General features: G+C 40.3%; 1 protein-coding gene across 1 annotated transcript in view; it reads left to right on the forward strand.

Moving 5' to 3' along the window:
• The window catches only part of TSPAN7 (tetraspanin 7), a 138,184-nt gene extending 132,125 nt beyond the window's left edge, over positions 1-6,059 (forward strand). Inside the window, exons 7-8 of the mRNA XM_029240958.1 lie at positions 4,767-4,839; positions 5,102-6,059. Of these exons, the coding sequence (XP_029096791.1) occupies positions 4,767-4,835 (69 nt within the window). The 3' untranslated portion in view covers positions 4,836-4,839; positions 5,102-6,059. The remainder of the gene's footprint in view (positions 1-4,766; positions 4,840-5,101) is intronic.
• The last annotated feature ends 8,192 nt before the right edge of the window (positions 6,060-14,251 follow it).

Consider the following 14,251-nt stretch of genomic DNA (forward strand, 5'->3'; position numbering starts at 1 on the left):
ACACCCACCATATCCCAAATCCTAGTTTTTCTTGCACTAGAATTAACTAAAATAAAAGCCAATATATGTAAACTGCTGTTTTCACAAAGCTTGTGTGTGCCTCAGCTCAGGAGTTTTTTTGGGAACAATTTCTGAGTAGATGTTAACATTATTGCCCGGGGGATTTTTGCAGAAACTAACGCCTGTGGCCGGCGATTTGTTCTATAAGTGAATATTGAAACACCTGCGTCTGAGTAAATATCAACAACTTTTTTTGCACTTAATGTATTTACCTGAAACTTTGTTCACGTCTTACTAAAGCATTCTAATATTTCGTTAGAACGGGACAGGCGGTATAGCAGGCACCTCTGTGCAGGGGAACAGAACATCTATTACAAATATGCCGTGTTTCACTGTGCTTTCCCCTGGAAGAGCAGACTCTATACTTTCTGGCGGCATTTTTTTAGTCCTGTGGGTATCATTTCCTCTAGAAGATGTTCGTTTATTTTACCTGGTGGTCGACAAGGTGGGTCTCTGCAGGGGGCTCTTTCAGAAACGCCACAAGAAGGACCAGGTGCGGGACTACCACTACGTTTCACCAGGATGGTCAGTTAACCATTCTCTAGCTACTGCTAACAAAAATTGCTTGTAAGACTTTTTGTTCTGTGCACTAAGGCTACAACAATTTTTTTTAGCTTTTTCTAGGGGGGTACGGGGCCCTCACACTTTTGGGCCCTCCCGTTTTGGGGGCCACAGGCCGGACGCGCAGGCTCAGCGGCCATGGCTCACGGGCCCAGCCGCTCCGCGGCATGTGGGATCCTCCCGGACCGGGGCGCAAACCCGTGTCCCCTGCATCGGCAGGCAGACTCTCAACCACTGCGCCACCAGGGCAGCCCAGGCTACAATAAATTTTAAACGCATTGAATACACCACAATTAATCAAATAGAAACCCACTTTCTTATACCATTTTCGAGTTTTCCAGAGGATATTGAAGTTTGCCAGATATTGATGAGATCGATCAGCTCCTTTCATATACCTGTCGTACTCTAATATGCATGTGGGCTTAGTTATCTGATGTCCAGTCCTCCTAACTTTCCTGTAGATGCTGTGGAGGAGTCATGAATAATGTCGCCATGCGGACTAACCTCTTGTCTTTCCATATAAGAAGAATCACTTCTCCCCTCTGTAGATTTTTAGATTTCTCCTTTAATTGGTTTGGTAGACCACGACTCTCTCTTATAGTCCCACAAACTCTTTTATTTTTCAACAATATTTTAGATGTGGACACACTGTTGTAATAATTGTCTTGGTAAATATGGTGCCATGAACCAAGATAAGGTTGTAGGACCGATAATATTGTTTCTTGCAGTTTCTTTCCTTCACCCGTGTAAATCTCAAGGTTGCATATATATCCAGTTTCACTTTCGCTAAGCACCCTGACCAAAATTCCGTATCTTGTAAGTTTTCCGGGATTATAGGTTTTGAATCTGAGTCGTCCTCTCCACTTTATCTTTGCCTCCTCAAGTGATAGCTCTTGTTTAGGTATCTAGATCAGTTGAAATCTGGGTAGAAAATAATCCAGAAGAGGTTTAACTTTTGAAATTCTGTCTGCAGGAAGTGGAGTTTCTGAGTTATCGTTAAAGTGAAGAAATGTCATTATTTGTTTGAACCTTCTTCTCGTCATAATCTTTGGAAAGATAGGTGTTTCAAGTAAGGGATCAGTTAACCAATATTCTTTCCAGTGTGACTTTATTTGTCCCATCAAAATTATTAATCCAAGAAACTTCTTCATGTCACTATTGGTTACAGCAGTTCATTTTAAAGCCTTATACTTTTTATACGATTTTTCATTCTGTTGGTGATAACAGGTTCGTTTGAGAGGCGACCAACTCGAAAAAGTCATTACCAAAGATGAATTCTGTTATTTCACTAACACTTTGTGCGTTATTAGTCAATAGTTACACCTGACACTCCTATAAAGTCTAATTTCCATGTAATATTGTCTTCAATCCACTCTTCTGTAGAAGCAAAGAAGCATTCTCCAGCACCATGAGTTTCATTTTCACTTTCCATATCAGAATCAATCACTAAGGTTTTTTTGTCTTTTTGTTGGTCTAATATTCACATCGTCTGAATCAGAACTATATTCTGAAGAACTGTCATCTTCTGAGACACTAGTATATATATATATATATATATATGTCGCTTGGACAATCAGAGAAAGTATCTGCCTAAAATTCACCGAAAAATTCTTCTTCACTCAAACTTTCATGATGTCAGTTTTTAAAATTTTACGGTAATAAATTGCGTTCATAGTATACATAAGGTTGGAACAAAAACCTAACGGATCAAAATGTGAGTGATAACGACAATCATAAGTTGTATAATGAACCCTTGATCAATTTTAAGCTCTAACAACTTCACACAGTGATGTTAAAAAATAATTTTTAAAAAAATGTCTTCTCCCATGGGCAAACAGAAGGTATATCGTTGCCCTAGAAATACAAAACGTAGTTAGTTTGAAAGCAAATAGCTTTTGTTTTTACTTATATTTTTAAAAGTTATTATTTCTGTGAGAAAGTTTGTCTGGTGCCCTTAAGGATGATGCTGTTTCTGTTTGAGGAAAAAAAGATGGAGGGACATGCTATATTTCCTTGAAAGCAGACATCTCAGATGCAAGAAATATTGAAGTGTACTGCAGAATTTTCTGGCTGTATGGCTCGTGAATTGCCATGCGGGCCAGGAGCATTGCAAACTGTGAAATGGAATGCTGGCTACTGTTAAGTGCTAAAATACACATGAGGTCAACGAGAAAAACCTAAAGCGCTAAGCTTTACAAAGAAAGGAGGGTCTAGGAACTTGAGATCAAATAAAGAGATGCCCACCGACAGTCTGCAGTGTAAGGCAGGAAGGAACCCTTGGTGGCGTGAGGCAGAGGAGTTATTCTGGAGAGGAAAGGGGTCTAGGCCCCAGGGTGGGAAAAGGGGCTATCCTTGGCTAGAAGACGGTGGAGCCTTAAACTCTGTGTGGGTTACCTGTGTGGTTTGGGGGAGATTCTTTAACCTCTCCTGAACCCATTTTCTTCTGTGGACAGTTGGGATGGTAATACTGCCCAGGCATTTAGTAAAGATTAAATAACTCGATATTCCTGATTGTGCTATGTGCCTCTAATACTTGCGTTTTGTCTGGCATCTGAATTTTGAGCGTATCAAGTGTGATCCGGTGTATGCTGGTCCTAAAAAATGGTAGTTCTAATGAAAAGAGACAAGCTATAAGGTTCAGAGTCCTTGCACTCACGCAGGGGATTTTAGTTTCTCATTTGGCACAGTATTCTGGAGGTGACAGCCATGGTTCCTCTGGCCACTTGGTGGTACATGCACGATACTACGTATTTTGTGGCACAAAATGATGGTGGCCAGAGCCTTGGTAGGAGACAGGGTAAGTCCAGTCGGGTGATTTTCCTTACCTGACAGAAGTTATAGTTTGCAGATTTCACAGCACGATTTCCATTTGAAAAAGGAAGGTAAGACTCTGGTATTTCACCAAGAAAGGGAGGCAGGTTGGAACCTGCAGGATTGAGCGGAGAGCTAGAACAGAGTTGAGGTGTTGCCTTGACCAACGGTGGGACCCAACGTGTCACCTGTAAGATAAGGGTGAGCAGATGGACTGGATGAGTGGTTCTCTCACCTGGAAGGCTTGTTAAAACACCAATTGCTGGACCCTATCCCCAAGAGAGTCTGATTCAGCAGGTTTGGGGTGGGGCCTGAGAATGTGTTTCTAACAAGGTCCGAGATGATGCTGATTCTGCTGGTCCCGGGGCCACATTTGACACTGTACTCGATTATCTCTAAAGGTCATTGCCACCTCTGAACCAATTAAGCATGGCCAATTGCTTAAGGAGAAGGGATCCCACATGGCCAAGAGAAGCTGCAGCCCTCTACACTCCAGTGCACAATCAGGGTCCTGTCCAAAGAGCGATCCTCCAGCAGGAATGGGAATTTTCATTTCCTATGAGCAGATCCTTAAGCACCCGCACTTAAGGATGTCTTGCTAGCGCCACAGCAGCTTTTTATCAGATCCACCTGTGTTACAGGTTAAGTCAAGGCACAAAGTGGGCAGAAGACTGAGGTCTTCTGAGGAGGTGGAGGTACCCAGATATTGGTTGTGCCGGGGCCCCTGAAAAACCAAGGGGTAGACCTTGGGTGTAGATGGGCCCATTTGGGCCTAAAATATCTACATGGTTTAGAGACAAAGAGAAATTAAAGCCCCCGCTCCGCCCCACTTCTCACAAGCCATGACTGACTTCACTGGCAAGCTCACCCAGTCAAGGATTAGCGTCCCATTGTCTCAAGGAAAAGAACTATTATCCCGTCAGCCGGGTATGGCTGGGGTATCATCCCATGTTGAGATAGCTTCCCAATGCATGCGCTTATGGTTTTGAATTCTGGCATTCTGCGGTACTTAATTTTTTTCATTACTCTCAGAACACATGAACACATTTTACGACTACTTACATGTCAAAAGTTTTTAATGGCCAGAGCAAGCTAGACTTGGAACCTTATGTTCAGTTGGAGAACCTCCAACTGACCTCCACTAGCACTTAGACTCCCTAAGTCTTAGTTAGATCCCACTACTGAAATCGGGTTTGATCGTTTTCCCTAGTGCCCTTGCCCCATTCATGTACAAAAGCCCTCAGTTGTGAAACATTACATCGGAGGGGGGTGTGTTAGAAATGTGTTAGCTCGGTGACTTCACAGCCTCGTTCTCTTTTTCCTTCTGCCAACAGCTGATTGGCATGCTGCTGGCCTGCTGTCTGTCTCGGTTCATCACGGCCAACCAGTATGAGATGGTGTAAGAAGGTGAGTGATGGTGGGGGGAGGTTAAATCTAGGATTCTCCCTTTGGGGCACATACTCCCCTTCAAAGGGACAAGAGTGCTGCCTGGCCACTTCACTCTTTGATGTCGGTGGCACTTGGCCACATGCCGAAGCCTCATTTCTGTGGTGCTGGGGAGGAGATGTGAGCACTGCTCTGGAAAATGTCGAAACGCTCTCTTCAGCTTGTTACCTTATTTTAAGGCCTTATTAATGGTGAGTCACTCACATGTTTTAATTTCTCTTAGTCTTTCAAGAATGATGGAAGAAGAGACCCGTTTTCGAAAGGAACTGCAGCAATCTTTGAAAGACTTCCAAAGAATGTTAGAGCACAGTACATAATACACCTGTCCTAACACCCTCACCCCGTGCAACTGACACTCCCACACAGTCTCTGCTCCACCTTTGAGCCTGCATCATGCGTAGCATCCCATCTTGTGAAGCCCTGTTGTGCCAGAGTGTAGCCAGGTTCCCTGCATCTAGTCCTAGGGGACCCCACCCAAGGCTCTGTGTGTGCCACCTCCTCCATCTGTACGTGGTCCAACTGCAGCTCATTGTAGGTGACTGGTTCTCCATACCATCACTGGCCCTGCAGGGCCCTGCATGCAGTGTGGGAGGCTCCTGTTAGCCCTTGATCATGATTGATAAATGCCACACCCCCCTAGATGTAGATAAGCAGATAGCTACCTGTTCTTTTGGCTTAATCTCCTTTGGTTGGGTTTTCCCTTTTACTAAGGCTCTTGCCTACCTTCTTCAGGCTGCCTAGGACATGTAAAGAGAGGCATTGGTAATTGTCCATGAGGAGAAAAAGGCACGTGTCATGCACGAAGGAAATTGTCGAGCTTTGGGTGGCATCCTTGCTCCTTACTGTTACACGCCTGGGAACTTATAGACAGTTTAGTGCACCTGTATAATCCTTTTACAAAGCTGTATTGTTGCTTCCTGTGAAGGAAATAATATTACTTCTGGTTTTACCCAATTAACTGCTATTGTTACTTTACTTCTTTCTATATTTTTTCTTTGCATTAACATTACAGACATCGAGGACCTCATCAAATGAATTTAAAAATGAGTGTGAAGGGGGAACAATAGTCAAAATATTTTTAAAAGATCCTAAAAAACAATTCCTCTGTCTCGCATGCCAACAAGAATGCATTGATATTGTGAACATTTGTGATACATGTGTTAATAAATAGTCATTACAAATTGCTGTGCTCTGGTTTTGTTCTTTGGTTAAGTTTTTAAACACATTTCTATATTCCATCTTGTTCCACAGGGGATTGGAGGTGGACCACCTTACACAATGACACATCCCCCCATACAAGCTCCCACTCCACTGAAATAGCATGGGGCAGTGTAAAAATTGAAGGGTTAGATTTTTTTTAATGGACATTCCAGGAACTTGAATCACTTATCATAAACAGGATGTACTGTTGGCTGCAAACATAGACGCTTCATATATCAGGCTAGAGGAAGATTTCAGAGTTTTTTTTTTTAAGTCTGGATGTCATTTTAAAAAAAGGAAATGAGCATGTATTCTTCCTTTTATTGTTCCTAACGAGCATGTATTCTACCCTTCCTTCCTTCTTCTCTGGATTGAATAAACTGTCTAGAGAAGAGATGACATCATACCATTCAGTTGTCCCAATGCCCTGGCTTGTACTAAAGTATGAAATCCTTACGCTTGATTTAAAGAGCATTTTAGCAATAGGTGCAGTATATATTATCTGCAATCTATTTTTTCCTTCTTAATGAACCATCCTTAAAAACTAGTAAAAGCATTTATTGACCTGTCCCCAAATAAGTGGATTAAAAAGCTCCCTCTTCTCTGTAATTAGGATGGAGATGGTGTTTTAACTATATGCATTTATTAGCCTGAACTCTGCCTGAGGTAAACCCTAAAAGGCTTATGAAGGCTACTGACCCACACCTTCAGATACTGCCTCGTCAAAAGGTCAGCATTTTTAGAGAGTTAAGTAGATCTCTTCTATGGAAACATATGTAGCCCAAAACTTTTCAAAGTTTCATTTAAATTTCTATTCTATAATAAAATGAGGCTTCTCTGTAAAATCCTACATAGAGTCCCACGCAGGGTTCACCTTTTTGCAAACTATGCATTAAGTAGTATACTGATACAAATACTGTTATATTTTGGTAAACAAGAAATCTATACACTTTCTAAATTGAGTTCAGATCTCACCATTATATAATTTCAATGTGAAACATTTTGACTAAGGTTGATTTGACTTTAAAACTATAAAATATTGCTATTTCTGACCTTGCTCAGAAATAAGATATATTTAGCTTTAGACAGTACTGCTGAACATTATTCCAAAGTCGTATACTAATTCATACTCCCACCACAGTGTAGAAAAGTTCTAGTTCCACATCCTCACCAACACTTGTTATTCTCAGACTTACGTTTTAGCCATTCGGTGTGCATGGTGGTATCTCAGTTTGCCTTCACATTACGATTAATGATACCGAACACTCAGTCTGTCATTGACCACCTTCATGTCCTCCTCCATTTTTTTGTTTTGGCTGCACCACAAGGAATGGGGGATCTTAGTTCCCCGACCCACTGGATTGAACCTGTGCCCCCTGCAATGGAAGCATGGAGTCTTAACTATTGGACTGCCAGGGAAGTCCCAATAGCCTCTTTTATGAGGTGTTCAAGTCTTGTGTGTTTTTAAAAATTCAGTTATCTTAATTGATTTGTAGGGATTCTTTATGTATTTGTGATGCAAATCCTTACTTGGATGTATTTATTACAAATATTTTCTCTCAGCCTGTCATTTGACTTTTCACATACAGTCAATTCTTTTTTTTTCCAGCTTTACCAAGATATATTTGATATAATATCGTGTAGGCTTGAGGTGTACAAGGTGATGACTTGATCCACTGATACACTGCAAAATGATTACCACAGTAGGATTAGTTAACACCTCCATCACCTCACTCAATTACCATTTCTTTTTTGTGGTGAGAACATTTAAGATCTACTCTCTTAGCAACTTTCAAGTATATAATACAGTATTGTTAACTATAGTCATCATGCTGAACTATAGTTCTGATCCCCAGAACTTGTGCATCTCATAACTGGATGTTGGTAACCCTTTGATATCTCCCCATCTCCCCCACCTCCTAGCCACTGGTAACCACCATTCTACTCTGTTTCTCTGACTTTGTTTTTCTTTATATTCTACATATATGTGGGATCATACAGTATATCTTTCTCTGACTTATTTTACATAGCATAATGCACTCAGGTCTATCCATGTTGTTACAAATGGCAGGATTTCTTTTTTTCTCATGGGTGAATAATATTCCATTGTATATATGGATCACATCTTCTTTAATCATTCATCTGTTGATGGACACTTAGGTTGCTTCCATACCTTAGCAATTAAGTAACACTGCTATGAACATTGGGGTGCATGTACCTTTTTGAATTAGTGTTTATGTTTCCTTCAGATATACACCGAGGAGTGGGATTGCTGGATCATATGGTAACTCTATTTTTAGTTTTTTGAGGAACCTCCATACTGTTTTCCATACTGGCTGCACCAATTTACATTCCCACCAACAGTGCACAAGGGTTCCCTCTTCTCCACATCCTTGTGTTCTCTCGTTTCTTTGATAATAGCTGTTCTAACAGGTGTGAGGTGATATGCATTTCCCTGATAACTAGTGATGGTGAGCACTCTCTCAAGTACCTGTTGGCCATTTGTACGTCTTTGGAAAAATGCCTATTCAGATCCTCTGCCCATTTTTAATTGGATTTTATTTGCTATAGAGTTGTAGGAGTTCCTTATATATCAATATTTTGGACATTAATGCCTTATGTGTAGTTTGCAAATATTTTCTCCCACTCTGTAGGTTGCCTTCTCATTTTGGTGACTGTATCTGTTGCTGTGCAGAAGCTTTTTATTTTAATGTGTAGTCCCACTTGTTTATTTTTGCTTTTTTGTGTGCTTTTGGTTTCATATCCAAACATTCGTTGCTAAGACCAATGTAAAGGATCTTTTTCTTTATGTTTTTTCTGGACTCTATTTTTCAAATTCCCATATGTTACATTCTCCATGGTTCCCAAGTTGCTTTAACAGAACAAGTGGAGCTGAGTTAGCTGAAGGTGTGTGTGAAGTTCTACTTCCTTGCTCAAGAAGTAGGCTACAACTGAGCTTTTGGTTACAGGACAAGCATGCCTGCTCATAATAACGAGCAAGAAATCTAAGCCAGTACCTTGAGAGGGTAGGGATTGTTTTCATTTAATAGATGAAGGTACTAAGACTTCGAAGAGTCGTGATCTTCCAAACCCAGTGTCCACGACAGCTGAAATGCCAGAATGTGCTTACATTGCAAAGCTAGAATTTCTACTCCATATGAGTACCATTTCACACAAATTAATCATGGAAATACCCATTGCTTGTCTACCAGTGCACACGTGATCAACAGGTAAATGTAGAGTAGCCAATCCACTTGGAGATAATTACAAGGGATTCTATAACTACCCACTTCCTTTAACATAACAGCATTTCATTTCAAAAGATTACATAAATAGTAAAATTTCAAGCTGCCTTAAATTTTTTTTTACACTTTATGTATTTTAAATCTCAATAGAACTTTTGAAATAAAAGGTGAAAAGAAAACGTATCATGAGAACTTCTAGTTCCCAAATTAAATTCCTGTGAAATATTCCAAACTCATTTTTCACCAGTTACTACTTGGTGAAAGTAGTTTTCTAGACTACTCTACCTTGGTATCAGGAAGTGCCTCATTCTTCTACTTTCAGACTGGACATACCCATCCCAGTCCCTGAAGTTTAAATTGCTAATAAGCAAGAAGTAGGGTGACATTAAGAAGTAGGGTAAATGAGAGAAATGCAAATCAAAACTACAATGAGGTATCACCTCACACCAGTCAGAATGGCCATCATCAAAATATCTACAAACAATAAATGCTGGAGAGTGTGTAGAGAAAAGGAAACCCTCCTACACTGTTGGTGGGAATGTAAATTGGTACAGCCACTCCGGAGAACAGTATGGAGGTTCCTTATACTAAAAATAGAACTACCATATGACCCAGCAATCCCACTACTGGGCATATAACCGGAGAAAACCATAATTCAAAAAGATACATGCACCCCAGCATTCATAGCAGCAGTACTTACAATAGCTAAGACATGGAAGCAACCTAAATGTCCTTCAATGGATGAATGGCTAAAGAAGATGTGGTACCATACATACAATGGAATGTTACTCAGCCATAAAAAAGAACGAAATAATGCCATTTGCAACAACATGGATGGACCTAGAGATTGTCATACTGAGTGAAGTAAGTCAGACAAATATATGATATTGCTTATGTGTGGAATCTAAAAAAATGGTACAAATGAACTTATTTACAAAACAGAGATGTAGAAAACAAACTTATGGTTACCAAAGGGGAAGGGGGGAGGAGGGATAAATTGGGAGATTGGGGTTGACATATACACACTACAATATATAAAACAGATAATAAGGACCTACTGTATAGCACAGGGAACTCTTCTCAATACTCTGTGATGACCTATATGGGAAAAGAATCTAAAAAAAAAAAACTGTCATGAAGAACCTAGGGGTAAGACAAGAATAAAGACACAGACCTACTAGAGAATGGACTTGAGGATATGGGGAGGGGGAAGGGTAAGCTGTGACAAAGTGAGGGAGTGGCATGGACATATATACACTACCAAACGTAAGGTAGATAGCTAGTGGGAAGCAGCCGCATAGCACAGGGAGATCAGCTCGGTGCTTTGTGACCGCCTAGAGGGGTGGGATAGGGAGGGTGGGAGGGAGACGCAAGAGGGAGGGGATATGGGGATATATGTATATGTATAGCTGATTCACTTTGTTATACAGCAGAAACTAACACACCATTGTAAAGCAATTATACTCCAATAAAGATGTTAAATAAATAAATGTTGGGGACTGAATGGAGTTTTCTGTTACCTTATTAACTGCCAGAAAGTGACAATATGAGTTAAGCAGCAGTGATCAACACCACAAATTAGTCATCCTTAGAGGCAGCAGGGTTTTGGCTGTTACATCAGACATCTTGGGTTCGTGCCTGGAAACTTCCTTGGGCAAGTGTCCTTTTAAAATCAGAATCTGTGGTGAACTCATCTAATGGATGGTTCCCACTCGTCTGGGAGTCAGAGGAGGCCTGGGCTCAGGTCCTTTCCCAGCTATGTGACCTTGGAGAAGTGGCCAAATCACCTTAAGGCACAGTTTCCTCAGTGGTTAAATTGGTTGATCCAGTGCTGCCTCTTACAGGCCTGTTTTACAGGTCTGATGAGCTCATGCCTGCAAAGCATCAGGCTCACCCCAAGTGCTTAATAAATGGTGGCCAGTATTATCATTACTAGGATAACCATATGTCATCCAAATCAAGATACTTTGACAGCAGAAAGGGGCATAAAACAATTAGAATGATAACTTTTTCTGAAAGATTTACTACCTGACCCACAAATTGTTGTCTTATATTGGTAGACCAATAAAATGGTTCTATTCAGGAGCTATGTTCAATTGTAAAATTCCTTTGAAGAAATTAAACATCTATCTCTGTACATTAAAGAAAATTTGAAAACTTTCTTAATGTTGATGATGTGATCATTAAAAAATATTTTTCTTGATATATTTTTTAACACCTTTATTGGAGTACAATTGTTTTATAATGGTGTGTTAGTTTCTGCTTTATAACAAAGTGAATCAGCTATACATTTAATCCCATATCTCCTCCCTCTTGCGTCTCCCTCCCACCCTCCCTATCCCACCCCTCTAAGTGGTTACAAAGCACTGAGCTGATCTCCCTGTGCTGTGCGGCTGCTCCCCACTAGCTATCTATTTTACATTTGGTAGTGTATATATGTCCATGCCACTCTCTCACTTCGTCCCAGCTTACCCTTCCCCTCCCTGTGTTCTCAAGTCCATTCTCTACGTCTGTGTCTTTATTCCTGTCTTGTCCCTACGTTCTTCAGAACTTCTGGTTTTTTTTTTTAGATTCCATATATATGTGTTAGCATACGGTATTTGTTTTTCTCTTTCTGACTTCACTATGCATGACAGACTCTAGGTCCATCCACCTCACTACAGATAACTCAATTTCGTTTCCTTTTATGGCTGAGTAATATTCCATTGTATATATGTGCCACATCTTCTTTATCCATTCATCTGTTGATGGACACTTAGGTTGCTTCCATGTCCTGGCTATTGTAAATAGAGCTGCAATGAACATTTTGGTACATGACTCTTTTTGAATTATGGTTTTCTCAGGGTATATGCCCAGTAGTGGGATTGCTAGGTCGTATGGTAGTTCTGTTTGTAATTTTTTTTTTTCTTTTTTTTTTAAGTACGTGGGCCTCTCACTGTTGTGGCCTCTCCTGTCGCGGAGCACAGGCTCCGGACGCGCAGGCTCAGCGGCCATGGCTCACGGGCCTAGCTGCTCCGCGGCATGTGGGATCTTCCTGGACCGGGGCACAAACCCATGTCCCCAGTATCGGCAGGCGGACTCTCAACCACTGCGCCACTAGGGAAACCCTATTTTTAGTTTTTTAAGGAACCTTCATAATGTTCTCCATAGTGGCTGTATCAATTTACCTTCCCACCAACAGTGCAAGAGGGTTCCCTTTTCTCCACACCCTCTCCAGCATTTATTGTTTGTAGATTTTTTGATGATGGCCATTCTGACTGGTGTGAGGTGATACCTCATTGTAGTTTTGATTTGCATTTCTCTAATGATTAGTGATGTTGAGCATCTTTCATGGGTTTGTTGGCAATCTGTATATCTTCTTTGGAGAAACATCTATTTAGGTCTTCTGCATTGAGCTGCATGAGCTGCTTGTATATTTTGGAGATTAATCCTTTGTCAGTTGCTTCATTTGCAAATATTTTCTCCCATTATGAGGGTTGTCTTTTCATCTTCTTTATGGTTTCCTTTGCTGTGCCAAAGCTTTTAATTTTCATTAGGTCCCATGTGTTTATTTTTGTTTGTATTTCCATTTCTCTAGGAGGTGGGTCAAAAAAGATCTTGCTGTGATTTATGTCATAGAGTGTTCTGCCTATGTTTTCCTCTAAGAGTTTGATAGTGTCTGGCCTTACATTTAGGTCTTTCATCCATTATGAGTTTATTTTTGTGTATGGTGTTAGGGAGTGTTCTAATTTCATTCTTTTACATGTAGCTGTCCAGTTTTCCCTGCACCACTTCTTGAAGAGGCTGTCTTTTCTCCATTGTATACTCTTGCCTCCTTTATCAAAAAGGTGGCCATATGTGCATGGGTTTATCTCTGGGTGTTCTATCCTGTTCCATTGATCTATATTTCTGTTTTTGTGCCAGTACCATACTGTCATGATTACTGTAGCTTTCTAGTATAGTTTAAAGTCTGGGAGCCTGATTCCTCCAGCTCTGTTTTTCTTTCTCAAGATTGCTTTGGCTATTTGGGGTCTTTTGTGTTTCCATATAAATTATGAAATTTTTTGTTCTAGTTCTGTGAAAAATGCCATTGGTAGTTTGATAGGGATTGCACTGAATCTGTAGATTGCTTTGGGTAGTAGAGTCATTTTCACAATGTTGATTCTTCCAATCCAAGAACATGGTATATCTCTCCATCTGTTTGTATCATCTTTAATTTCTTTCATCAGTGTCTCATAGTTTTCTGCATACAGGTCTTTTGTCTCCTTAGGTAGGTTTATTCCTAGGTATTTTATTCTTTTTGTTGCCATGGTAGATGGGAGTGTTTCCTTAATTTCTCTTTCAGATTTTTCATCATTAGTGTATAGGAATGCAAGAGATTTCTGTGCATTAATTTTGTATCCTGCTACTTTACCAGATTCATTGATTAGCTCTTGTAGTTTTCTGGTAGCATCTTTAGGATACTCTATGTATACTATCATGTCATCTGCAAACAGTGGCAGCTTTATTTTTTTCTTTTCCGATTTGGATTCCTTTTATTTCTTTTTCTTCTCTGATTGCTGTGGCTAAAACTTCCAAAAATAGGTTGAATAATAGTGGTGAGAGTGGACAACCTTGTTTCCTGATCTTAGAGGAAACGGTTTCAGTCTTTCACCACTCTGAACGATGTTGGCTTGTGGGTATGTCATGTATGGCCTTTATTATGTTGAGGTAAGGTCCCTCTAGCCTACTTTCTGGAGGGTTTTTATCAGAAATGGGTGTTGAATTTTGACGAAAGCTTTTTCTGAATCTATGAGATGATCATATGGTTTCTCTCCTTCAGTTTGTTAATATGGTGTATCACATTGATTGATTTATGTATATTGAAGACTCCTGCATTCCTGGGATAAACCCCACTTGATTATGGTGTATGATCCTTTTAATGTGCTGTTGGATTCTGTTTGCTAGTA

This window comes from Monodon monoceros, unplaced genomic scaffold (genome assembly GCF_005190385.1).
Source record: "Monodon monoceros isolate NGI ecotype Baffin Bay Population unplaced genomic scaffold, NGI_Narwhal_1 Super_Scaffold_22, whole genome shotgun sequence".
Taxonomy (NCBI): Eukaryota; Metazoa; Chordata; class Mammalia; order Artiodactyla; family Monodontidae; genus Monodon; species Monodon monoceros.